Consider the following 26,436-nt stretch of genomic DNA (forward strand, 5'->3'; position numbering starts at 1 on the left):
CTGTTAAACGTCTGTCACATTTTTACAGCCATTTTGGATGTAACAGTAGAACGTCTTGTTTCCTCAGGAACAAATCTCCAGATAATCCAAAGCGTCTGTTTTCCTGCTCCATCCTCCATGACACTGGGTTCCTACTCCCCGAACTCGGCTTCGTCGGATCAGTCAAGGAAATCGGGGGGATCTCTGTCTGGTGTAGCAGGTCTGGAGGTTCTGGCCCAGAAGAGGCTGGAGCAAACCAGTACGTCACTCGAGGCTGCTCTCAAAGTGGTGGAAAATGAGCTCGCACATGGCAGCAGTGTGGACGGGTAAGAAGCTTCTGTACTGGATCGCAGCTAATGTGGGAGGACATAAACAGGCGCAAGGTTTTTCATCAAAATTTGATCTAAAGCTAATAAGACTCCATTTAGGTCTGCATCTGAACCAAGGTCCACAAATTTGGATACTTGGAGACTCAGCAATACGGACAAGCTCTTTCAAGCAGAACTTTCTTGAAAGAGCTTTTCTGAGCTCAGTCACAAACAATGTTGGTACAAGCACCAGTTCTTAGAGCTGCTACATTATGTTGACCTGCATTCCTGTCTTCAAAGGCCTTTTGTACACTACTTCTTGAGGCCTTGGGAGTTGAAACTCAGATCAAACTCCAGTTAGTAAAGTTCCAGTTGAAATCCTGAAAACCAGTCTGCAATAGCATCAATGACAAAATGTACATATCTGAAACTGGAAAATGTCTTTTTCAGGTAGAATTAAGCCCAATTATGCCCAATGTCTCGAAATGCATCATACCCAAGTTTCTAATGTCTTGTACTTTCTACGAAACAAATAAACAATTTCCACTTGTCTTAGCATCCTGCAGAACAAAAAAAAAAATTTTTATTTGATCTAATGTCACTTTGAAGTCAGGTAATGTTAGACAGTGTGACATTTTGTAGTATATCTTCCTGACAGTCTGCTGCCTGTTTCCTAGCTGCAGTGGCAGCAGCTCGGTGAAGGCAGCTGGGAACATTCTGGACGACATCGGCAACATGTTTGACGACCTGGCGGACCAGCTGGACGCCATGTTGGAGTGACGCCCCGGCCTACCTGAAACTCGGTACCTGTCCTGCACCTTGGACATACCGACTCCCCCTCACACCCTCTGGATGGATCAGTGAGGGGCACATCTGAGGATTTTCCAGCACAATATTGTCCTGTTTTTATTTTTTATTTTCCTTTTTATTTTTAAACCCAAGCACTTGGCCTCAGGACACACACCTGGGAATGTTCCTGGACGGACAACAAACAGCAGCATGAGAGATCAGCCATCTGCTCAGTGTGCGATGACTTGAGGAAAAAGCTGGTCCATCGTACGTGTAAATAGAGAAAAATCTGACGGTGGTGCTGTCGCCTCTCTTTATACTGACTATTTTAACCTAGAGTTATATTTATACTGGTAATTTTTTTTTTTTTTTACAATAACGACTGAATTAGTGTACATAGTTTATGTATATTTTGCAGCTTTGTGTCAGTAACGAGTTCGATGCATTGAAAGAAGCTCGTTTTAACACGTTTTTACCAAACTGCCGGTGAACAAATCACTGGACATCTCTGAACTGACAGCTGGGATCAGTCACAGCTCGCTTCAGGGCATCAAGACGAGAACGCGCTGTTAACCAGCGGCTTCCAAAAAAACCGGTAACACCCGTGTGTTACTTTTTCTTACATTTCAGCCGAGGTCAGTGTGTTTCTTGGCAGGCAGGGAATGTTCTGTGTTCAACGAAAGCAGCACACTGTGGGAGTCTGTGTACCTGTGGGTGCCTGGATTGTAACTAAATTATTCCAGTAGAGAAAAAAGTTTTGTTTTCTCATAAGTAAGGCGTTCAGTTGCATGTATTTTTCCCCGAGTCTTCTGATGGAGATGGTTTCCTCAAGCCGATGTGCTTCATGCTATTTCAGTCCCGCAAAATGAATTTCTCGCTTTGACGTTTTGAAGTTTTTGTCATGCCGCTGTTTACATTCCAGCCAGCATGTGGCGCTGCAGCTGCAGACACCGTAGAGTTGGGGTAGTTGTTAACAAAATGTCAGCGAGAGCAGAATAACTCTTTGCATTCAAAATGATTAGCTTCATTTATTGAAGCTAATCATTTTCATCAAACATTTCAGGTCGGAGCTTTCTGGTGTGTTTGCAGATCAGAAAGGCAGATTAATGAGTATTTATTTTCATTTTTGTACCATATTTCTTTTTAGTTTGTACTCAGCAAAGTTTTGTGGTTCTATATAGTTAAGCATTTTCATATATGGATATGAATTTGTCTTCAGTTTCTCCGTCTGCTGACAAAAGATTCTCAGTTTTGTTTTTGCTCCATTATTATGGCAAATGTCCCGATTATCACCAAATTTTACCTGGATTTATAGAAGACATTGTGTCAGGAGGACGCTTTGTTCCTGGCAATGTTCTTTATGCAGCCTCTGGGACTAAAGGTTCCCAGCAGTGGCTTGGTTTAGCGTTTAGCGAAGACTGCTGTTCACAAGGATCTGCACTGGTGGCAAAATCATTTTGACAATCTTGGGTGTCCTTAATTCTTCACCATTACAAAACATTTCATTTAAAAAATCCTGGTGAAAACTATTTTTTTCCCCGCAGGTGTATCACTGAAAGATGCATCTTTGTATTTTCTAAAAAAACAAACAAAAAAAGTCATCAGAAGCTGCAACGTTTGCAGAAAAGTGGATTTGAAAACCCCGACTTTGCAATCCATTTGAACAATTTGGGGGGAGGCTCTTTAAAGCCTAAATGTTTGGCAATAAAATGCAATAATTTTATTATATTTATAAGAACTTCTCCCACTTGTGGAGATTTCATTATTGTAATCCAGAGACTGACAGGAACGTTTTTGCACTGTTTTGATTTCTCTGTTTCCTGCTGAATTCTGTATCATCCTGGAGAGAAATGAGACCAATAGTTGCATCTTGTTGTAGTCCACCTAGAAATAGTATCTCTTTAAAAAAAAAGTTAATAAAAAATATATTGAGATTTGTTTTTGTGTTTAATCTCAGGTTTTCTAAAACAGATTTTCCAGTTGTTTTTTTGGACATTTCTGGAGTGAAACGTAAGGAACCACTGACTGATCTACATCACAACACAGACTCAACTCTGTTTGATCCAAATGCTGTATTTTGCTTATCATTACATTTTACAGCACAGAAGATACTTTTTTTTTTTTTTTAATAGGACCAGCAGTTGCAGCTTTAAAAATGGAACCGATTTTACCAGAATCAACAGAATAAGCAGGAACATTTCAGACTTTTACCTCAACAGTTTGGCCAAAAGATCCTTTTAATCCCATCATTCATGTATGTACACGGACAACAAAAACAATCAAGTCATTAAAATATGAAGGTCCCAGCAGTCACCGACTGGAAGGAAATGTATGTTGATTCGGACACTTAAAATTATTTTCCTCGCTCTCCTCATGAGGAACCGAACGCGACTACTTCTACTCTTCATAAAATATGTACATTCATTCTTGTGTGAGAAGCGGGCTCTCCAGCCATCATTAAAACACAGAAAGGAAGAAACAAAAGTGGCAAATTTCTAAATTAAAACGATAAAATCATGACATAATACTGTTAAAACGTGGGTTTAAGATGGTTTGCGTCTGTCAAAGGCGTGCAGAACAAGAGGCTGATTGTCTCTGGATTCTCCACCGGAGGGCAGCAGAGAGCCCTCCCGTGGAGTTTATAAGTTGCTGAACAGCTCGTTCCTCTTGCTCCAGTCCATTGCCGGGGCTTTCTTGGCGGCTCGCTTCTGGTGGGCTCGTTCTTTGGCTTGGGCCAGAGATATGTTCAGGCCCACGGCGTCACCCGACGGGGACGGCTCGGGTTCTGGGGTCCTCTCGCCCTGTGCACAGGAATTTAAACAAAACTGAGCGCTTGCTCTGGTGTGGAGATGCGGTTATTACCTTGGAGGTTTCCGGCGAATCCTACCCGTGGCGGGGATGAGCTGCGGTCTGCTGCTGGCAGGGAGGCGTTGGACGAAGCACTGGAAGCCTGGGAGCTCACAGACAGTTTGGACTTCAGCTGGGAAGGAACCTGCCAACCACAAGATCACATTTGAATCGGCGAAATCTAAAGAAGCCTCAACGCCTGCAGGAGATAGCGGCTAGGCGAGTTCATATTTGAACGTTTGCATGCTCAAAACCTTCACTGCAAATGAACTGGAAATGGTCGAGGAATCATAATTTGTCCACGTGGAACCGATTTTATCAGAATCAACAGAAAAAGCAACGTTTGTGACGAGCACCACATGTTGATCGCTGTTGTCCAGCAGGGGGCAGTAAAGATCCGCAAAACCTCTAAAACCCCCATGTTTAATCACCTTCTAATGACTGACTAATTAAAGCACATTGTGCTGCTCCTGTGCTGCCCTGCAGAACCAGAACCACAATTTCCAAGTTAGACGCAGCTGCTCTCCTATAAATAACCTGGAGCTCACGTTGGTGGGCAAACACTGCTGTTTGCTGCGCAACACAGCAGCAGCGCTGAATCCGAAAGTATCTGTGCACACAGAGCTCGGCTCCTGGCCTCTGCAGATGTAAACGTATGCGAGTCGTATGGTGATAAACACTGGGGTGGTGGGGGTTGGTGGGAGAGGTCAAAGGTGACTGCACGGCTGCGTTATGTAACGGAGTTGCTGCTGAATGAGGGATTGTTTTGCTGCAGAAAGTAGCTGCATGTAAGAGAGTTGTGAGCGGCCTCCGCTACTCGCCCCCATTAGCATAATCCTCAAGTTAAAGCCGGCACAATCCCATGATCCTCCAGGACACGGAGAGAGCCGGGGGGACGGGGGGGACGGGGGGGGGGGGACAGAGCGGTGAGCTGCTGTTGCCATGGTGAGAGGTCATCTACGGTGTCAGCAGAGAAGCCAATCAGTTGCTCAGTTGCTCCTGCCTCGTTTGTGTGACGCGAGAAGCTTCCACACTGCCTCCATCCTCTAACACGCGCCGACCCCTCACCCTGACGGGGACGCTGTCCAGGACGTCTCATCTGCTCCCAGGATCACCAGGGGTCAGGCAGCATTTCCCACCACTATCTGTAGGAATGTCCACAAAGCCGCCTGGGAGACAGTATTTACCCCCTTGAAGAACTTTGGTTGTGTTTTTTTTGTTGTTGTTTCTTTTTTTTTTAAATCAGGGGTATCAAACCCGTTTTAATTTCTGGCTACATCGAGATTGTGAACGTGCTCAAAGGAACATATTAGGAACGATTAATTGGACTAATTGTGAGTAATATTGCAATTGATTAATCATTAACTGGGGAAAGAGGAGAAAAACAATGCAATTTGCTGAAAGAACAACAAAGTCAGAGCAGTAATTCTACCAAAACTGCACAAAAACATATTCATATTGAATATTGTACTCCTCTAGTTAAGCATCTGCAAAAGGTGCCGATTTTTAAATTTGATTAATCGATTAATTATCAGATCGGCTTGATAGCTGAAATAATTTAGTTGCAGCCCAAAAATGTAGTAATAAAAGTAACTAATAATAACAGAAATGTTTTAAGATCGATTCTAAATATCAGATATTTAATACTGAAGTAATTCGGCTGTATACACATAAAAACTTTGGGAGGCTTTCGCTTGACACGCGTGATTTAAATGTTTCAGATCATCAAAACTATTTCAGATCACACAAGGATCACCTGAACAAATTGCAAGATTTCCCCTGATTGGTTCGAGGAAAAGTCCAGACTTAAATCAAACTGACAAGAACAAAATGACAGAAACAAACACCTCCCCCTTCCCGCCCCCACTCTGTGTGCGTTTCATTCACCTCCTCGTCTGATCCTCTCTCTGACGCCGGCTCAGGAAGCGGTCCTGCAGAGAGACAGAGGTTATAAAATGTTCCGTTAGTCGTCTTTAACTCCTCAGGACGCTGCGGCGTGGCGTGGCGTGGCGTGGCGTGGGCTGGTCTTACCGGTGACGTGCTCCTCGCCGGGCTGGACGTTGCACTTCTTGAAGAACTCCTCGGCCTCGGCGTCCACCACCAGCAGGGTGGTCTCGTCGCCGTTGGCTTTGATGGCCGCCACCACCTCAGAGTGCTGCATGCCGATCACAGACACGCCGTTCACCTGATGGGAGGGGAGGGAGGAACGCACGGGACCGTTAGCTAAAATCATTAAAATTATCGTTAAAGATTTTAGCCGCAGATTTCAAGTGTTGGTCAACCGATCTGGCTGGATCTCAACTTTTGGACTTTTCTCCCCTCAATCACTTTGTCTTCTGTCTTAAAGCAGCGTTCCAATTATGTGTCTGTGTGTGATGATGTTGCCCAGGACACGACACACACACCCACCCACACACCCACACACACACATACGTGTTTCCGTCGATCACGGGACTACTACTTTTTCATCGAATTCGGGGACTAGCCTTTCTAGTGGTTCTAAAAATCCAGAAAAATATTTTACACTATTAATAGCTGTATTAACCTGTACACGGCTTGAAATAACTCAATTTCAAAAGTAGATTCATCAACTTTGTCTGGGCCATGACACAGGAGGACTAATTAACTTCCAAAAAAAGCTTGTTTGACGAAGACCAGATTAAAATATTATTTGCATAAGTTACACATACAACTTACCTAGTGGGGACCTTTGTTCAATTTCCTGAAATGTTACATCTGCCTTTTTACATTTTAACAGAATGAGCTATAACTTATCACTAACATCAGAAAATTATTACATAAAAACAAATAATTGCAAAACGCCTTTTTAATTAACTATAGGCAAAAAGATGCTCAGTGGCTGTAAAAAAACCCTAAATAATCTTATCTTAAATGTATTAAAGATGAACCTCCACTTCAGGTTTTTCAAATAAACAAAACAATGAAAAGACAAACAGTGCTTCTTCTAACTTAACACTGAAGCAGTATGTAAAAAACACATTGAACAAATATTTGGAACTTAAATTGAAAAAATAAAAATAAAAAACTACATATATAAAACGCCTATTTAATTACGCTGAAGCTTCTTCCTGTTAGTTGTAATGCGGTTATGAATGAAAAATAGAATCCCCCATCCCTTAATCTTCATCTGCCTTCACAAATTCTCTATCAGATTCAAGTGTGGAGAGGCTGACCTGCTCCAAAACGCTCCGTCCTCTTCCTCTACTTGTTATCTCCAGACAGTATCTGGTGTGATGGTCCATTCACACAGACGTCCATTTTGGACTGATACTAAAACTAGCGGTTTGAGTCTAATTTTATGTATGATTATTATTTATCCCTATTATCTTGGTAGATGCATTCCCATGAAAATATGTAAATGTGACTTCTTCCCCCACATACAGCAACACTGTGGAGGCCAGTTGGTTGAATTTCTGTAATGAATGGCCAACAATAAACAGCACAGTGAGCCTCCCTACTGGTCACTAGTTCTGGGTACTTCAATAAAACTCCACGTTAGTCCTAGAACACAACCACCACTACTGTTCAGAAAAGAACTGGACTTGATGACTGACCACAGTAGAGTGCTGAACAGACTGTGTGGAATCCTCCTTTTAAAAGCAACCAGTAGGGGGCGCCAAAAACCACTCATTACAGGACAACTATGAAACCCATTTTAGCAGAATTTAACCTGAACCATTTCAACTATATAACATAAAGATTTGTAAATGTACAATTTTTAAATTCTCTTAAGCAGTTAGCATTTTCAGGTCTGTGTGCAAGTTAATTTCCATTCTAATATCTGCTCCTTCACCATTTTAATGATCTCTGTTTACTGTGCTCTCAGCAGTTCTGGCTTCTGGCTCACCTGTGAGCCTTCAATCTTCAAAATGTTGCCAACTTAATGCCGAGGATTGCTCACCTCCTCCAGGTCTCATTCATTGTTTTTAGCTGCACAGGCCGGATCATTCTCTATCTACGTCATTAGTGCAACTGTGTGGCATTTTTCAAACAGCAGGTTGAATTAACATGTTCGGTTCCAGTGCTCTCTATGACATCAGCGGTTATGACATCACTGTGATACAACAAAGGAATCTCTCTCTTGATTGTAGCTCTCAGACCGTGTTTTCTCAGACCTGTTCAACAGTTCTATCGCTACAGATCACTCTTCAAAGCCCGCTCGACATTAATCGAAGCTCGGAGGATATTATTACAGATCTTACAAACCTTTCAAACAAACAAGAATTCAACCGGTGACAAACATGAACCAACAAGAAGATTTTCCCTCAGCGCTTTCCTGGATGGAGATGATAGAACAAAACATCCAGGTTGACTATGACGCGGTCCTTCATTTTGATGATGAAGAGGAATGCCCCAATGAGACCGAAGACGAACCAAGTGATAGTCCAAGATCATTCGACGAGGAGCAAGAATCAACTTATTACATTTGGGATCTGACGAGGCAAATCGATGATTTGAAAAAAGAGCTGGATGCGGAAAGACAGCAACGGATCGCAAGGGAGAAAGAAGTCCAAGTCCAGCAGGAAGAAATTAAAAACCTGAAGAACACGTTAGAAAGAGAACGTCGAATAAAGAACACACATGAACACACTACTAAAACAACGACAGACAAGAAAATTGTTCAAGAGTTAGATTATTTTAAGAGGGAGGCAGAGAAATATGCCTCCAGAAACAAAGGCCTAATTAACGTGATGATGGATGAGTACACAATCAGACTGAAGTACGAAGAACAACTGAAGAATCACTCACAACATATTTATAAATGCAAGGAACTGGAGGAAACAGTAACATCTTTACAGAGTCTGGTTTCAGATCTGAATGGGAAGTTGGAAGTTGCTTTGAAAAATAACAATTCGAAAGTCTCCACCAAACTAGATGTCCCCCTGCAATCAGAGGTCCCCCTGCAATCAAATGTCCCCCAGCAATCAGAGGTCCCCCACCAATCAGATGTCCCCCAGAAATCAGAGGTCCCCCAGCAACCAGATGTCCCCCACCAATCAGATGTCCCCCAGAAATCAGAGGTCCCCCACAACCAGATGTCCCCCAGAAATCAGATGTCCCCCAGAAATCAGAGGTCCCCCACCAATCAGATGTCCCCCAGCACTCAGAGGTCCCCCAGCAACGGACCTACAATCAACCGCAGTGGTGCCACGTAAGTCGGGCCTCTCAACAACCTGAGAGGTCAAAAGATAAAAGAACATACAATTCACCACAGTGGTGCCGCTAGACAGACCTCCATGCCACCAACCTCCACTGGTTGCATGGAGGTCTATCATGTTGCCTTTGAAATGAAGGCCAAATTATGCCTTGTGGGTGTGGGTCAGCCTTTACGCTGACCCACACTCAGGTGGTACTAGGTGATGTTTCACCAGGTCTGTGCCTTGACACATCTAAAATTTCTAACTCCAAAATCAATGGAGAAAACACAAAGCGGACAAAAACTAACAAAACAAGATACATTTCAGAATGATTGACAGCATCACAAACATTAAAGTTTCAAACCTATAAAATACTCTATGGTATTATATCTCATTACAACAATGAGATATAATTGCGGCACCACTGTGGTTGATACCTCATGATATCAAAATAGTATTATATCTCAATATAATACAGATTTGTCCATCTGGCCTCTCAATTCCAATACCAAGAGGTCAAAGCATTCCAAAAATATCTCAATATATCTCATTGTTTTGAGATATATTGAGATATATACTGAGCAGTTGTTTCCTGCTATATCTCATTACATAGATATAGCAGGAAGAAACATAGTAATGAGATATAATGATATAATACAATATATTTCATTATGAGATCGTTATCTCAATATGAGATACTGTGATTACTATCTCATAATGAAATATTATGTTGTCGTATCTCATATCTACATAATGAGATATAGTATTATATCTCATTTTAACAATGAGATACTATCTCAATATAATAATAATTATAGCATTATAATCATCTTTATGAGATAGATACTATCTCAAAACAATGAGAAAGTGTCTCATTATATTGAGATTGTATCATATCTCATTATTATAATGAGATATCTCATTATATATTAATGAGACATAATGAAATACTACAATATAGTATTTCATTATGAGATGGTATATATTTATATGTTCCAGAGTGGCAGAAACAGACTTCCATGGAAATAAAAACTCAGGAACTTCATTGCTCCATTGTTGGTTGTTGTAGGTTTCTGTGAAGTGCAGTGATGCAGTGAATGGGAATCGTCTGTCATTGATCCTGACTGTTTTTAGGAAGGAGAAATTATTGTTTGCCTGAAGTAACACTGGAATGCTGAGACATTGAATTAAAACAATATTCTGTTCTTTGGTGACATATTTTCCACATTTCCTCTAAAAAGTGCCTTTTTTTCCCTCCATTGTTTATTAGGATAGGATAGAAAGGCATCAAAAACCTATGATATAAACAGAAATGTTCTGTAAGTAGGAAATAAATAAAGATAAATCCTAATTGGGATTGTTTCTGAGTTATTGTCGCTGGGTAATTAGTCATCTGACATTTTTGTTTATGTCTCTGTTGTGCTGGTTGTCTGAAATATTTAAAGTTATAATAGTAGTTTCTAGCACTACTATGATTAGTAGTAGTTTCAGTTCAGTAACTCTGTATCTGACAGGTTGTGAAGAAGACTGTTATTACACTGTCATAAACATGACATAACACCGTCATGAACATGAGTAAGTCATGAATATTTATGACTGTTGTCATAAAATGTCATTTGGTAAATCATGACACTTTTAATACAACGTTGATATTATTCAAAATGTTTTGTTATGATAACTTGACATTAACCAAGAAATCATGATCTGAAATTTGTTATAACGGTATTACTGATCAGTATTACTGATTAAACTTTAAAATTATGTAGCTTTATATTATTAAAGCTAAAGTTTAATCAGTAATACTGATGAATACAATAAAACCCAAGTCCTGTAACTTTTCCTTGTGTCATTGATTCAGGTGGTTGTTTTGTCGCCGGATCATTTGCTGAGACGATCATTTCACCTTGGTGTGTTAATATCTTACACATGCAGAACTTTGGCTCTCCTGAGCTGAAGGGAGGGAACCTGACAGAAATTAGAAAATCTAAAAATGATATTCAGTCAGATTTGTTTTGTGAAACAAGAGCTGCAGTCTGAGACGGGTCCTGGTAGAATCCCACACAGAACCCTTCAACCACCAGCAGAGTCTCCTGGCTTTCAGTCTCAGATGAGCTGTGGTCATTTCTGTGTTATTACTACTGAAACACACCACACCACACACACACACACACACGCACACACACCCCACACACACACACACACACACACACACACACACACACACACACACACACACACTTTGCCTGTTTACATTCCTACACTTAGATCAACTAAACTCCCAAACGCAGACATTGTAATATCTACCTGATGCCAAAAATACAACACTTCTCATTTGACTACTTTGCTGTCGGTCGCTTTTGCTGATCCGACTGCGTGACATGCCTGAACGCGGCGCGCTGGCGGACAAAAAAGCTGCAGCATAACCACAGCAACAGGGAAATGAAAAGGTTTCTCAGGACTGAAGGTTTTACTGCTGGTTTCTAGAGTCAATGAAGGTAGAATGGGAGGAAAATCCTTCAGTTATCAGACTCACAGTTTTTCTCTGGTAGGCAGATGTTGGCTTTCATTTTCAAGACTGGTATTTTAATAGGACAAGATACAAGTTATAGTTAGAATCCCGTCACGTTCTCCTACTACTCGCCATTTATGCATCGCCTACAGTTGCTACATAACAGTTATGTGTCCAGCTCTTTCCCAGACAAAAGCCACTGATGGCCAGATTGCGGTAATTAACTAGCTGTAATCTGTCTTTCACTACTGACTCAGCAATAATCTGCTGGTTTCAAAGTCGAAACTTGGTGTAATCGTCTGGAATTCCTTAGACGCCTTTTACCAAGGCGGCATGTCTGAGAATTTTTGTCGTATAAATGAAATCAACTGGATTCTTCTGGCGAATTGCAGCTAAGCTTAGCTTGCAGCCTCGGCTAACACAGATGCAAAAAAACAAATACGAAAAAAAGAGATTTCGGTGTCAGTTCTTAAGCTGGGTGGAGAAGTTGCAAAAGTTATTGCTTAAACAAACATTTCTCTGATAATAATAATAATAATAATATTAAAAGAGTGTTAAATGCAAAGGATGGTTCCCTGAAAAAGACAGATCACGGTGACAAGCGACCCAGTATCAAGGCCTTCTCTGCAAAGGCCTTGATACTGGGTTGTGTTTGGCATTTAGTCAATGTTTAACATGTTGGGAAATGCATAACAGGGGCAGTAAATAATTATGACATCCAAATGGAGAGATAAATGGTGTGACAAAGTCATAAAAAACACACGGCAATGAAATAACAAAAGGTTTTCTGTCTGAAATTGCATCGTGGCTGGTCTCCACTTGCACGTTGAGAGCAGAACTTGGCACCGCAGGTGTCTGCAGCACAACTGAGGGGGGCATTCGGGCCAGAAAGCAGGACCATCATGCAGCGTGTGCTTCACCACACATCTAACCACTCAGCTCAATAAACGCCTGCACTTTGTACCAGATAAAGTCCGCGCTGTATCCCGTCTGAGCGCTAACATAACTTACTAAGATTACTCTGTGAGCAATATCCAAAACATCAGTTGGGGGAATTTGTTTTACTAATCCGTGTAAAGAACTCTGGTGTGTGCAAGGGAGAAACACACACAGAGGTCTAATTTATTTTTAGCTTTTAAGGAAAACGTTTCGGACTGTGCAAAAGTCTTCGGAGGCTTGGTCTATAAACACATGGTGTGCTGTAGTGACACAATACAGTAGAGATTAGTGCAGTAGAAGAAAAAACTCTAACTATAATCTGGCAGCGCTTAGGGTGACACAAGAAAAGAGTTCTCGACAACCTAAAACCGGAAGTTTCAGTGAGTTGCATTCACTAAAACTTTAGCCAGTAGAGTTTGGAAATTGTTCAACCATTTGGAGTTGGATATTTTTAAATGAATCCATTGACTAACAAAGATTTTACATGGTAGCACTTAGTCCAATTGCAAATAGCTTGCTAGTGCTTAAATGAATGCAGACGTGTTTTTTGGGTTCAAATGCTAAAACCAGCATCAGACTCTTTCAGTCTTGCAAAAAGTACCGGGCCACCTCTTCAGATCACCAAATTCAGATTTCCCAACCACTCACATGGTCCCAGTTGTATAAAATTAAGCACCAAGGCATGCAGAATGCTTCAACAATCATTGGTGAAAACAAGAACAGCTCACCCTGTGGACTTTCATAAATTAACAGCTGGGTAGGGTGTCAAGATGCCAACTGTGCTCCAAATGCAGTTGAGAAGTTTTCTCTTCAGCTGTTAGTGGGGTCACAAAGTGGAAGCGATTGGGAAAGACATGAGCTGAGCTATATCAGGTGGAAGGCCACTAATCACAGGGTGGGGTCAGTGGATGTGTAGCTGCGTGGTGAGCAGTCAATAGCTAAAGACGTTCAAGATTATCTTAAGAACAGTGAGCAGAAACGTCCATGAAATGGATTCCCATCGCCAAGCAGATTCATTCATGCCTTTTATCAGCATTTAGAGTACAAAGCATCGAATACAATGGTTCAAAGGGTGCTGCCACTAGGTTCTAGAGAGGTGTCCACTAAAGTGATGAGTCACGTGTGTCAAGTAGCCAGTCGAACGGTACTTACCTGATTAAACAGTCTTACATGTTAAGTTGGATGGCGATGGGATTATGGTGAAGGTCTGTTTTTCAGAAGTTGGATCCAATCTTCTGCTTCCATTGAAAAGAACGTTTAATGCTTCAGCATACCAAGAGATTTTTTTTAAATTGCCATCCTCCCAACTCAGTGGGCTCAGTTTAGCGATGGCTCCTTCTTGTCGGAATAATAGTCTGTAGACCAAAGAGGTGAATGAGCAAGTTTGGGTGTGGTACAACCTGACTGGCCTCCATAGTCTTGACCTCAACCCAAAGAACACCTTTGACATGAATTTGATCAGTAACTGTTCGCCTCAACCTTGTAGAAGGTCTTTTCACAACAGCTGAAGCTGTAAAAGTTGAAAAAATGTGAACCAACATCGTAATGAAACAATTAACTAAAAATGGAATATAACTCAACTTCATAATGTGTGTGTGAAAGACGGATGAGCCAATACTTTCACTCAGGACTGACGCAAGAGGAAGGGCAACGCTAATAGGGAGTGCTGGGCGGGGGTGCTGTGATTATGGTGTTAAAAAACACACTCCCATTGCTAGGATGAATCAAGCACCCAGACAGATAAGGGCGAGAGGAATTCTGGTGGGAGTGAGGTCGGAATATGTGCAGGACATCTTTCGGTCTCGCCCGCTCCCACACGGACTGTGAACATCAGCAGGTGGTACAGAACATTCTACTGGCAATAAACTCCCAGCCTGTACACAATAATCAGCAAATTCCTCACATGAATCTCGGACGTAAGGTTGTAAGGTTAAAATCCATCTCCGGCTGATTTTGTGAAAGCGGTCCATAATGTAGTCCAGAGATATGCAGTAAGTGTCTCACACACTCTCTATCTGCTTTAAATGGGATTTCCCATTTCTCTACTGATGTAATAGGATTACAGCTGACACACATGCAGCAGAAACACGGTAAACACCCCCCCCCCTTCGATCGACGAGCGCGAGGCGGACCTGGATGATCTTGTCCTGCGGTCGGAGGCCGGCTCTCTGTGCTGGGGAGTCATCGTCCACGGCTCGGATGAACTGGCCTGGCCTGTTCTTCTCACTGTGCAGGTTGAAGCCGTAGCCGCCGGAGCCCTTCTTCATGTGGCAGAGGCGAGGCCGCAGCCCGTCCCTCTCAACCTGCAAACATGAACACATCAGCAGTCAGCATCGCTAAACGGTTTCTTTAACCGTGAGAGCTTTTCTAGACCTGGTTTCCTTCTGGACATTCGAAGGTAGTATCACTATTTTCCTGGGAAGAATCATCCCGACGTCATTGGGATGACCAGCATGCAAACTCAAACCTGTTCCTTACATAATTACACATCTCAAAATTATGTCCTTCCTTTGAATTCCAGAAATGACTTTAGTAACTAAAAGTTGTTCTATGGTCATTTGGACTAAATATTTGACTCGTACAACAACTACAATGACGACAGCAAAGGTTTTTGCACATTTTATTAGCACTCTATTTGATCTGATACAGTTTTCACAATCTGGTGCATGAATAACTTAGCTAAAGCCAATAACTCTCATCCAGGAGGTACTGCTTTTTGTCACTTTATTAATTGCCAAAGCAAAACATTTATACGCCATCAACAGCACTCCACACCAAAAAATAATTAGCCCCAAGGGTGAGTGACCACCAACTTTACTAATCATGTTTCCAGTCAGGACCTTTTGTCTGAAACTTCAATGTCTCTGAACCTAAAATTCAACCTTCGACATTTTGCTGATTGAAAATGTCTTGACGTGCTTCTACGTGGTCAAACAGCCAGGGAGAAAATATTCAACCACTTTTATGTCTGTTGATGAATAAATCTATTACAAAACGTTCGTATGAACAGGAGCAGACTTATAAACATGAAGTCTAGTTCAAAATGGATTGAACTCATCCAACAAGCACAACAACAAGCCGGTGTTGTTGTGCAACTCCTAAGGCATTAATTACTAACTAAGTAGCTGGCATGATTTATTATTAACTTCCATTTTACAGTAATCATTGTATGATCAGCATATGCACTGGGAAAAAGGGTCCACACCTTCTTCTTTTACTTGATAAAACCGTCACTATCAATGCAACCATCGGCTATCTGCACCTATTTGTAAATGATTCCCTTTCAACTGACCATTAAGATCAACCACTGCAACCTCAGCATCGCCTCGGGTTAAATTCCTCATAACAAGGATTATGTATTGATCCAAAGGTTTATATAAGAGAAAGGTTGGCTGATGATTGCTGAAACATGTGGACTGAATCCCTAGATAATCTCAGGAGAACCCGAGGGTGTGGCAACAGTTTAAACATTGGTTGAAATTACGCTTTTATGACAAGGTTGACAAAGTTCTTTGCAGAGATAAGAATTACGTGACAAGGTAATAATTATTGTGCATGCCAAGATTATTTCATCCCACACGTATGTTCCTCCAAACATGGATTAATCAGACATAATGTGATCACAGACATGTGAAGTGACTGACACCATTTTGGAGAAACTTGCTAGTGGGTGGAATTTAGTCGGCAAAAAGTAAACATTTTGACATCAAAGGTTATCTGCAAGAAAAAAATGGCATTACATTTTTTTCTTGCAGATGACATACCAAAATGAAAATTACTGGATTACGTTATTATTTTAAAAATAAAGTTATACTAGAAGCTTATTCTTGGTGCTTGTAAGAAAAAAATAAAAGCAGAAAGTGCATATTTAAGCAGAGGATACGGCTGAGGTTGCACGGTGGCTCCTGTGGTTGGCAACTGTTGCCTCATTGCTGAAATGTCTCTTGGGTAAAATCTCAGTTGGGATTTTTTTCTGTGTGGAGTTTGCATGTTGTTGCATGCATGGGTTATTCTTTGAGTGCTCCATTGTCTTTGCAGGCAAAAAACCTGCATTCTAGGCTAATCAGTAAATATCGGCTGTGTTGCAGAACATTTAATAATTTAAAATAAATGTTAAAAATGTACAGCGACTGGCTAATGAATGAATACTACTGATGATGCTAAAGTTGCAATCTGCTTTATAGTTCGCAAATCATAAATTAAAACTAGAAAACTAAACTGAAGGTCTATTTGAAGTTAGAATTGTGTTTGATGATTTCTAGCTCCAGATCTAAAATACTCATGACTGAGCAAACTTGAACTGGATACTTCTACACTGAACAGAAATGTTCTTTAATAGTCTGATAGTCTATTTGTGAAATAAAAAACAAACAATGGTCGGTGTATTTTAGGTGAGCACAGAATTAGACAAGCATAAAAACCTGAACTTGGTCCAGTCCAATCTAGACTTAAATATTCTAGTCTAATTATAGTTTCTGGTCTCGTCTGTCTTAATAACCCGATGTTGTGCACCGACTCATTAATCTTTATAGGCGCACCGACTGAATGATTGTCATTCTATCTTGACCGTGTGATGAAATGAAGGAGAGAATCAAATGCAAGGTTTTCTGTTCGCCATTTCTTTGCTAAACAATGAACCATCAGAGAGATAGGTTGCAAAAACTGAAAACATTGCGCCCACAGCCACTGCGCATAAAGTGGCTCTCACATGGAGTGTTGACAACTTTTCAAATCCACTTAAATCTTCATTCCCCCAGCTGGTAATGAGATTTCTTCTCTGTATGAGTAAGCCTCGCAGACCTCAGGGCTCAGACGGATCAGCAATAAACACTTTCTAGTTGCTGATGAGTATGTCATCCAAGTTCAGCTGGCACACTATCATCCACTTACTTCTCACCAGGGGAGCTGTGGCTCAGGAAGAGACCAGGGCTATCTGGCAACATCTCCACCAACACCTTTCCATATGCAAAAAAAAAACACATTGAGGATGTGTTTTATAGCATCTCCAACTCTTTCCTTATGCCACAGGCACCATTTATAGGTATACTTTCCTCGAACTGTTGTATGATCAAGATAAAGCTTGTCATTTTGAGCTCCATAAGACAATCTCTCCAGCGGACATACAAAATGTTCTGATCGTCTTTTTTTTCCAACAACTCCTTCGAGCAGGTGACTAAATGTGCCAATCTGAGTGCACTTCAACTCGGCTCATTGCAGTACTTCCTGCGTGCTACATCTGAGGTCTTCATGACCGAGTTGCTTTGTGAAAGCTGAGAGCAGAATCCCTTTTTTAGCAATTCAACTGCAGAATAAATATGCAATAAATACACTCTCTTATTATGCTCACAAGGTCCTGTATGGTGCTGCATTTTGAGATCTGGTCACACAAATGATCAACAGGAAGACCACAACCTCAGCAGAGCTGCCTACATGTAGCGATGTGGTGAGGGTTCGTACTGAAATACAGCACCACTCAGGGTTAAAGTCAGAGACTGTTTTTTGCTAAAGCAACTAAAGCTCCATTTTCAACATCGAATCAGTTATTCAATGGACATTGGAATAATGTGCTTCATGGGGTTTCAGTGGAATTATTCTGTCAATTTTATGGCAATCTTGAGACATTAAATTTGGTCAACTTTCCACTTAAGCATTTAAAATGTACTATTATCAAAGATGAACAACAATAAGTAATCCAATTGATTTCAGTTAGATATCGCCAGACCAAAATCTTTACAGCAAGGGCATCTTAAGTCCGGTCCTCAAGAGTTACCATCCTGCGACTTATGACTGCTGATGAAGGAATCTAGCCTTCTGGTTCAGGTGTGCTGGTATGTAAAAGTTGCAGGATGGTAGATCTCCAGGCCTGAACTTGGGTATCCCTGCTTTAAATCATCTAAAAATGAAATTGTTTAATGTCTGTATTTGAGATAAGAGCCTTCTGCAACATATTTCTATCATTTTTCCTCAAATGCAAACGTGAGAACTGTTACAATCCACAGAACAATGACAATATTTTCATTGATGTTTTCAATGAACATCAAGCCTCGTTAAGGCAGGATCCTCCTTCTTTTGGTGTCATAGTACAAGAAGCAACCAACGACCGCTATAAACGTTCTCCTTGTTTGCACAGTATCAAAGGTTAATGGTTTTATGGCTCGTTATGGTTAAACATCATATCTTGTATTTCTAACTTGCCTTTCATAATAAGGTCCAACTTCATTAGCACAGGATCTTTTTTAAAAATAAATAAATAAAATAAGAGGACTATCTGAAATAGTTCTGCTCATCTTCTCTCACAGGTTGGAAGACATTTCCCAAAAGCCATCTTGCACCAATGTCTTGAAATAATTAGCTTAAGTTAAGTCCTGGTAGCATTTTCGTTCACAGTATGCCACCACACTACGAACTGTGTAAATATGACTTGGTCGTCCAATGAATTAAGCAGAACAGCCACACAGCCACTGAATGCCAAGTTTAGATTGTGGCAGTGTGATGTTTTATGTCTCAAATTAATTGTTTCCATCTTTCACAGCATAATTGTTGTTTAGGAATGACTTCTTCTCTCCTTTTAATGTTGTCACAAACCTCTAAATCTGGTTTTGAAAACATCCGTCTTACTGTTACAACAACTCAAAAGTCCTGGAGTGCCGTGAGGTAACATCGGCTGAACCTCCATGGGATTGTACTACGTAATACCAGACTGTTCTACTAGAACAAGAACAGAAACCGTCACATACTAAAACGCTGACGCCTTTGCTGGGGGTAACAAAACAAATATAAAAAAGATTGACTAAACCAAGCAGCATAAACCAACAAGCTGAATGAACAGGAAGTGGTTTCGTCACCAGTTCCACCCCATCACTGTTGACAGAGGAAACTGCTGGTTATGAGTGTGTAAGTGTGTTCTGTCAGGTTAGGCCATTAGTGCCTCTTAATCTTTTGATCTTTTCAATACCAAACTAATGTTCATCTAGCGATCGCCGAAGTTTTTATTGTTCATAATTGGTGCCAGATGGAGCAAGACGTTTCTTACAGATGAGAAACCAATTAATTGCTGCCAGTACAATGTTTCGTACAACATTAAGATAATAAAAAATAGTTATATGACTCCAATAAATAATATCTACCAGCAGGTGGTGGATTAACTTTATTCTGGATTTATTACATGTCACCATCTGTCATAATTTAGTCAACTAGTCCTAAAGGGGATCAGCATCAATGTGACTGGGGACGAGTACAATAAGTAAGTTTATCTTAAAACTTAACTGAAAAACAAAGAGAAAATCTTTTTTTAAGAAGTGTTTTCTGAAAAAGGACATTATGTCTATATACTTAATAAAAATGGGCTCGAAATGTCATTACTTCCTGGGTTATGACATACATTTTATCTTTATTTCATCCTATTTTTACAAACAATATAGGCAGATATGAGTGGAAAGATCTTTTCTTGCTGCACCTCTTACTATTTCAGAGTAATTGTGTGTTTTTTTTATGAATCAGTGAACTCAAAATGCCTGTATATCTGTAAAAATAAAAACCCCGCAAAGGGCAAACAGCCGACACTTGTAACCTTAACTTTAATCAAAAGGATGTTTCATTGACTTGTCAGCAAAACCACTAGAACATTTCTGACAGTATGACAGAGAGTGTGGAAAGCTAAAACTGACATAGGAGCTCACTTCATTGTCAAATACTTTCCCACACACTTTTATGTGAACAAATGGGCACATCAATCAATTTAGTCATGCTCAATTTTCAGCCTAGATCCAAAAGCACACTTCCGAGACACGTTGCTAATTACAGCGACAAACGAAGTTAAGATCCTTTTTCCCATACTAAATTTCCTGATTGCGTCTTGATGGATTTACAGCTCAGTATCAGTAAGAGCTATAAAAGTTACGGTGTTTGAAACTAGATGGATCGAAATGGGACTAATATCGTAAACTCTACTCGGATGGTCAAGAGGATGTCTTTCATCTCTTCGCCGGCTACATGAACCGCGTCACTGAGAAAGCAGAGCAGAGTGACGCCAACAGAACCTTTATAGTGTTTATTTTGGACAGCAGCCCACATAAAGACTCATCAGATGGAAAGCTGTTCCCTTATGCAACATCGTTGAAATTAGTGTCGGTTGCTGCACACGTGTTTAAAACCCGCGTGTGCAAGAGAAACAGTGACTCCAAACTTAGTGGGATCATAAAGATTTTTCACATCTGTTAAGACTGGTTCACACTCTGCAAGAGAGACAATCATCCTGTGACGGCGAAGATAAGAGAGATTATGAGCTGATGAAAAAATATGAATGTTCAGATATGCCTCAAGGCCTTTGCTGAGGGTGAGGATCAAAGTTGTTTTTTTAATCACATGCAGTTAGATTTGATCTTTGAGTCTTTGGAAGTTCCCAGATGTCAAAAAGGAGGAAAAAATTAGAACTTATACACACCAACTTAGCAGCAAATCTCCTTCTGTTATGCTATTAAAAAATGCTGATGTAACAGGAACTTCACTCCTCAAGATATCCTCCAAGAACGGACAGTGACTTCTGCTTTGGGTTTCGTAGCATTGACCTCTGTGGCCCAATCTAACACCTACTGTCCCTCAGTGTCGCTGGTGATAAACTGTACATGCATAATTATTAGCACTTGAGTTAGAAATCTGTAAAAAGCTTCTAAATTTATGCATTTTTATTTTGCAGAAGCATGACTAGTTTGTTTTTCAAAGGTAATCATCTGTAGGGAACTCAGTATATTGCGATCAAGATTACCCATAACTGTTCCATTAATAAGAAATAAAACTAAATCTATTTTTATATATCTGTACTTTTTCAGATTGAACTTTTAGGACTGCAAATAAGTACAACTCAATTATTTTAATATCACAATGGAGTTCTTATTTCTTAGTCCATTTAGATGGTAATGTTTCCAAAAGCGTTTTTTGCAGGTTTTTTGCAAAATGTAACAAATGTTTCCAGTCCCGATGTTGTCATGCATAAAGAGAATTAGCTTGGAACGTTGGACAAGTACCAGTCAATTTTCTTGGCACAACACACCAGGAAATTAAAGAAAATATCTTTGATGCAGCGAATTACCGGCATGCAGCTATGTGACAGTCTCTTTGGGAACCACTCATATTGCTGACATCAACTAGTTGTTGGGAGTGAATCCAGAAAAAAAGCCTTCTTTGTTCTACCATCACAGACATAAATGTGACGTTAGTTAAGCTTCAACGGGAGTTTTGGCTGAAGTAGAGGGCCAATTTTACATAAAAGCTTGATGGACTCTACCAGAAAACTGAAAATCTGTCCTTGTCTGACCTTTCAGCAGCAAAATATATGGCTAAATCAACACCGAAATAGTTCCCTATCCACAAAATCCACCTTGGTTCATGACTACCTCAGATTATGCAAGTCTGTTTACCAGCACTGACATTACCTCTAAGGCATTTTGTGCAGCCATGTGAAAGAAAGAGAGATAAGCCTGTACTGATGTGAAACTATGAGGACAGCGGCCCAGAATCTGACAGGACAGGCCAAATACGCCAAATTCACTCACAGAATGTTAAGACATATATGCCTCAGACAGATCAGCCAGGGAATTTGCTTCAGGACAAAAGGCTAAGAAGCCACACTTGCCGAAACATCTTTTTGTTGTCGTGTAAAGCTACGTTAGCCGTCAAGCTAAGTTGATGCAGCGTTCTGGTGAATTCTGCTGCAACTGCAACAAAGAACTAAATGGTTTAATTTTTACCAAGTTGACAGAAAGGAAGCATGTGCAAACCTATTTGGCTGCAGGCAATAAACATTTGCATTCTTTATCGGCCATGTTCTACGACAATCTGCCAAAAGTTTAATCTAATAGATGGCATGAAATCAACATTCGATGCTGGGACTGTGCTGGCATTTCTTCTACATTCTGCAATATCAGCAGAGGTTGTGATAAGATACAAGGAGAAGGGGAGAGATCAACGAGTGGTGCCACGACCACACCAATAGTGACACTGACGTTTCACATCTGCAAATCCAGACCAGACTCCTTCCTTCAAAACGATTCCCAGTTCACGCTGGTCTCATTCCACGTGTGTGCTGGAGCGGCGTGGATGTATTTCAGGGTCATCATGGCCTCCTCTCAGAGGCGTGAGAGTGCTCTCCCTTTTCCTTTCTGGCCCAGAAGCCTTTCTCCACAGGCAAACACTGTGGACAAAGCCTCTTTCTGCCACTTGGGATCTCTATGGTGACCCACAGCCAGCTCTCAGTGTGGTAGTGGAGTCAGTCTTTGGAGCCCAGGATGGGCAGCGAAACGCACTGAAACGTCCCAGTGCAGCTATGTTTCTGGGGTAAAAAATAAATAAATAAAAAAAATCAGTCTTGAGGTCTTTTAATTTCTGAAGAAAGAAAAAGCTTAGCTGCTTCCCTTCTGCTACTTCTAACTCCATCATCAAGTGAAAGGGACTATTGTTTAACTACGAGCAGGGATAGCGTCACGTCATTATCGGTCAGCCCACTCAAGTTTAGCCCGCTGGTGGGAGGATGGGGGCTGGGGGCTGCCACTTGTATCAGTGGCCAGTATCGCACCACCACTCAGGAACTTCGGCTGTGCCAAGTTCCCCATCAGCCAGGAATTTTGCTGAACGTCTACGTCGTTGCCCTGAGCCAACTTAGTCTTCACACTTCAACCAGAAAAACAAAGTAAAGAAGCAAAACCAAATTCAAAAGAGAAGGACAGAATCCATTTTGTTGTTTGGCAGCCAACATTATGCTTTTCATTGGGGGGGCTACTAATGCTGGCACAACACCTACTTAAAATATCTCCAATGTTTGTGTTTGCCATTATGGTTTAGGTTTAAAGATTTCTAAGTGGAAAATCTAGGGTTAGATGTGCTACAATTTCCACAATTTCTCTACTTTAATACAGCAAACTAATAAAAAAAAAATCAATGAATTAGCAAAAGAACAACAGACCTATAAGAACAATAGCTGCTTTAAATCATTTTGCAATGTAAGAGACTATGTTAAAATAAAAGATATTGTTGTACTGCAGTCGTCATCATAACATGATGACATGATGACAACAACAATAGCATGTTTCTCTGCACTTCTGCCAGTTTCTATAAAAATGAAGTCACTTCTGTTCGTGAAGTTATCACTAAATGTATTGTGCAGGCATAAAATGCCAACACAACACATTGGCTTTCTGAACCTGATGCTCGGTTAAGTTGGTGTTTAGATCATCCCTAGATTTCAATTGTACATTTTGTCTGTTTGAAAAAAATCAAAAAAATCAATCAAAATCAATTGTACATATTTCTGTCTGCTTCATATGCAGGTCTACATTTTACGTATTTCACTGGCTCGCTCATTACAAAATTCTCATTTGGCCGTCAGCTCTAATTAAATGAGCGGCAGGCTAAAAATAACCATTATCCTATTGTTTCACACATAAAAACAACTTGAAATTCGGAGAGCTGCGCAGGGCCAAAACGCCTCCACAATGAGACTATTCTGCAGACCTGTTACATAACCTTTAAAACCAGGGGCCCGGACTTTGCACTGGCTGAAGAAGTTCCACCGCCAACAAATCCGTGGAAGGTTGCTAACCCTCTCAAAGATTAACCCCAATAAAAGAATTCGATATCCAACGACAGAAACCTTCAGAAGCAGATTTATGACGACACAAGAGTCAAGGAAGGCTCTATTTATTAAAGGGTCAGGGTCAGGAATGTCTTTTTGGTGTTCTTCCTCATATAACCTCAAGGAACTAGCTAAAAAAAAAAGAAGAAGAAATAAGCAAGACATAAAGAAACTACACTCGGGTTACCCCAATGACCTCAACTCAGTTCCATAAACAAATTATTCAGATGGCAAAAGAAAGCAGATGCTGAAGAAGCCTGTCAGTCTTTGGGTGTGACAAATGATCTCGTTTAACAGGCCGAACCTGACAAGGAATCCAAGTCAGGAAGCAAGGGACAATCGCAGACATTTGGGAAACAAAGACTCTGTTGAACAAGAGCACAAGCAGAAAGAAGCCGAGGACGTTTCCCTCCCAGCGGCGTCACATCTCTGTGAGTCCTCACTGGCTCCGGAGGTGACGGCCTAGCAGAGTATCTGTTTCAAACCTTTAATCACAAGACTGGGTGACAAGTTACTTCAAATATGAGCGTCTTTGTCCCTGCATACAGTTGTGGGGAAAAAACTGTTTTCAATGATGGGAAAAATTTTGGAAAAAAAAAAAACTTAATCCTTTCACAACACTTTCTTCATGGGTGTGTTTTCAGTGATTTTCCTTTGAATGGTCAAATTTTTGGAAAGGATTAGATGTCAGACGAACTTTGGGTTTCCGAAAATGTTCCAAAACTCCTGAACATCATTCGGATAAAACTTTGCAAACCTTAAGTCGCACTTCTTACACAACTACCAATATGGTTTCTCCTGATCTGGGCTTCAACTGGTTTGGAATTCAGTCCATAATCTTTCCCAGTTTGATCAGAGGCAACTATTGCTGATGTTCTTCCACCCTGTGAGCTTCCAGCTCCCATGTCTCATGGAAGTGGCCCTGCTTGCTGATGAATAATTAAAGTATTTGTTCATCACCCTTAAAATCAAACAGCAAGGGGTGTATTCAGTTTTGCCTATCACTGATTTGTCATAGTAATGTTAGCTGCAAATAGACCTTACTCAGCGAATATTTTGCTCAAGAGTTTTGTCCCAACTTGAAAGTGAGATGGCGGAATAAGCTGCCAAAGCTAAAAATGCAAATGTGCCCAGTAATGTGATATGATATATTTTTCTACACCTGTTTAAGCTGTACCTTTGTGCCGGAGCTCACACTCCCCGACCTCACCGAGGACGCGTCCCCGTTCTCGCGCGGGACAGGGGTGCCGTTGCTCCGCCTGTCCTCGCGCTCCGAGTCGCTGTCCCCGCCGGGCAGGGGGATCCCCTCCGTCACGTATTCCTTCCGGCACCGCAGGTCGTGTTTGCTCAGCAGCTCCGCCGTTTCGGGGTCCACCACGACAAGCTCCAGAGCCCCCACGGTCGCCCGTATCCTCGCCACCACCTGCTGGTGGCTCTCGCCCTCCACGTTCTCCCCGTTCACGAACATCAGCCGGTCCCTCGCGAGCAGCCCGGAGGCGGCGGCGGGGGAGTCGGGCTCCACGAGCCGGATGAACTGCCCGGTTCTGCCCTTCTCGGCGTGCAGGTGGAACCCATAGCCGGTGGGCGACTTCTCCAGCACACAGAGCCTGGGTCTGAGGTGAGACATCTCGTGTCGCTGAATTCGGGAACTTTTTCGTCGGTTTCCGTTCTTCGCCCGCGAGCCAAAAACGAGTCTGGAGCTTTTTCACGCAGCGACCATGAAGAAAGAAGCGACACCTGTTGCGCGCAAACTTTTACTCGAGGTAAACTTCCGCAGAGGAGCGCGAGGGGAAAGTTTCCGCCGCTAAAAAAAAGAAAAGTTGCGCTTTCTCCCTTTATAGACTTCCTGAGATCCACCCCCTCCGCTATGTGTTGCAATGTGTTGTCTCACCTCCAATCCGTGGGCTCCCTTCGTGGAAGTGTCACTGTCGAGCTCAACCAACTTAGGGGAGACCGTCCAGGGACATTTTCAAAATAAGAGTGTTACAAGCCAACCAAAACAAAACAACAACAACCAAACAACAAATGGTCATTGTCTTGTATTGCTGATATACTCTTACAGTATATGGCAGATTTAGATTGTAAATTATTTGCATTCAAAAATCTATTTTCGTATTTGCATTTTTTAACTCTCTCAACAATAATTAATTTTCTAGCATTGCATCCCGCCTGATCTACAATTACCAAGCAGCTTTTTGCATGTTTTTACTGATACCTAAATGATTTATTCATTTATTGACACTGGAAAACCTCCATCGCCATCGCTGAAATCTTTTGCTA

General features: G+C 41.3%; 2 protein-coding genes across 2 annotated transcripts in view; one reads left to right on the top strand and one right to left on the bottom strand.

Moving 5' to 3' along the window:
• Nucleotides 1-3,010, top strand: part of LOC129377483 (caskin-2-like) — a 48,263-nt gene extending 45,253 nt beyond the window's left edge. Inside the window, 2 exon segments of the mRNA XM_055057452.1 lie at nt 68-305; nt 965-3,010. Of these exon segments, the coding sequence (XP_054913427.1) occupies nt 68-305; nt 965-1,067 (341 nt within the window). The 3' untranslated portion in view covers nt 1,068-3,010.
• Nucleotides 3,011-3,129: 119 nt separating this feature from the next.
• LOC129377484 (Na(+)/H(+) exchange regulatory cofactor NHE-RF1-like) lies at nt 3,130-25,991 on the bottom strand. Its single transcript, XM_055057453.1, has 6 exons — nt 25,334-25,991; nt 14,663-14,833; nt 5,955-6,108; nt 5,811-5,854; nt 3,964-4,068; nt 3,130-3,877 (listed from the first exon to the last, which is right to left on the bottom strand). Exons 1-6 carry the CDS (start codon nt 25,781-25,783, stop codon nt 3,716-3,718), a joined length of 1,086 nt encoding a protein of 361 aa, XP_054913428.1. The 5' UTR covers nt 25,784-25,991; the 3' UTR covers nt 3,130-3,715.
• Nucleotides 25,992-26,436: the final 445 nt, after the last annotated feature.

The sequence above is a fragment of the Poeciliopsis prolifica genome, unplaced genomic scaffold, assembly GCF_027474105.1.
Source record: "Poeciliopsis prolifica strain line A6 unplaced genomic scaffold, Auburn_PproV2 SCAFFOLD048, whole genome shotgun sequence".
Classification (NCBI taxonomy): Eukaryota; Metazoa; Chordata; class Actinopteri; order Cyprinodontiformes; family Poeciliidae; genus Poeciliopsis; species Poeciliopsis prolifica.

What these genes read in the sequence shown, in the direction of transcription:
- LOC129377484 (XM_055057453.1), bottom strand. Translation starts at nt 25,783, where the DNA reads ATGTCTCACCTCAGACCCAGGCTCTGTGTGCTGGAGAAGTCGCCCACC. An exon ending in GTGTGAGCTCCGGCACAAAG is followed by an intron (nt 14,834 to 25,333) that starts GTACAGCTTAAA and finishes TCATGTTTGCAG; the next exon opens with GTTGAGAGGGACGGGCTGCG. An exon ending in CGGCGAGGAGCACGTCACCG is followed by an intron (nt 5,855 to 5,954) that starts GTAAGACCAGCC and finishes GTCTCTCTGCAG; the next exon opens with GACCGCTTCCTGAGCCGGCG.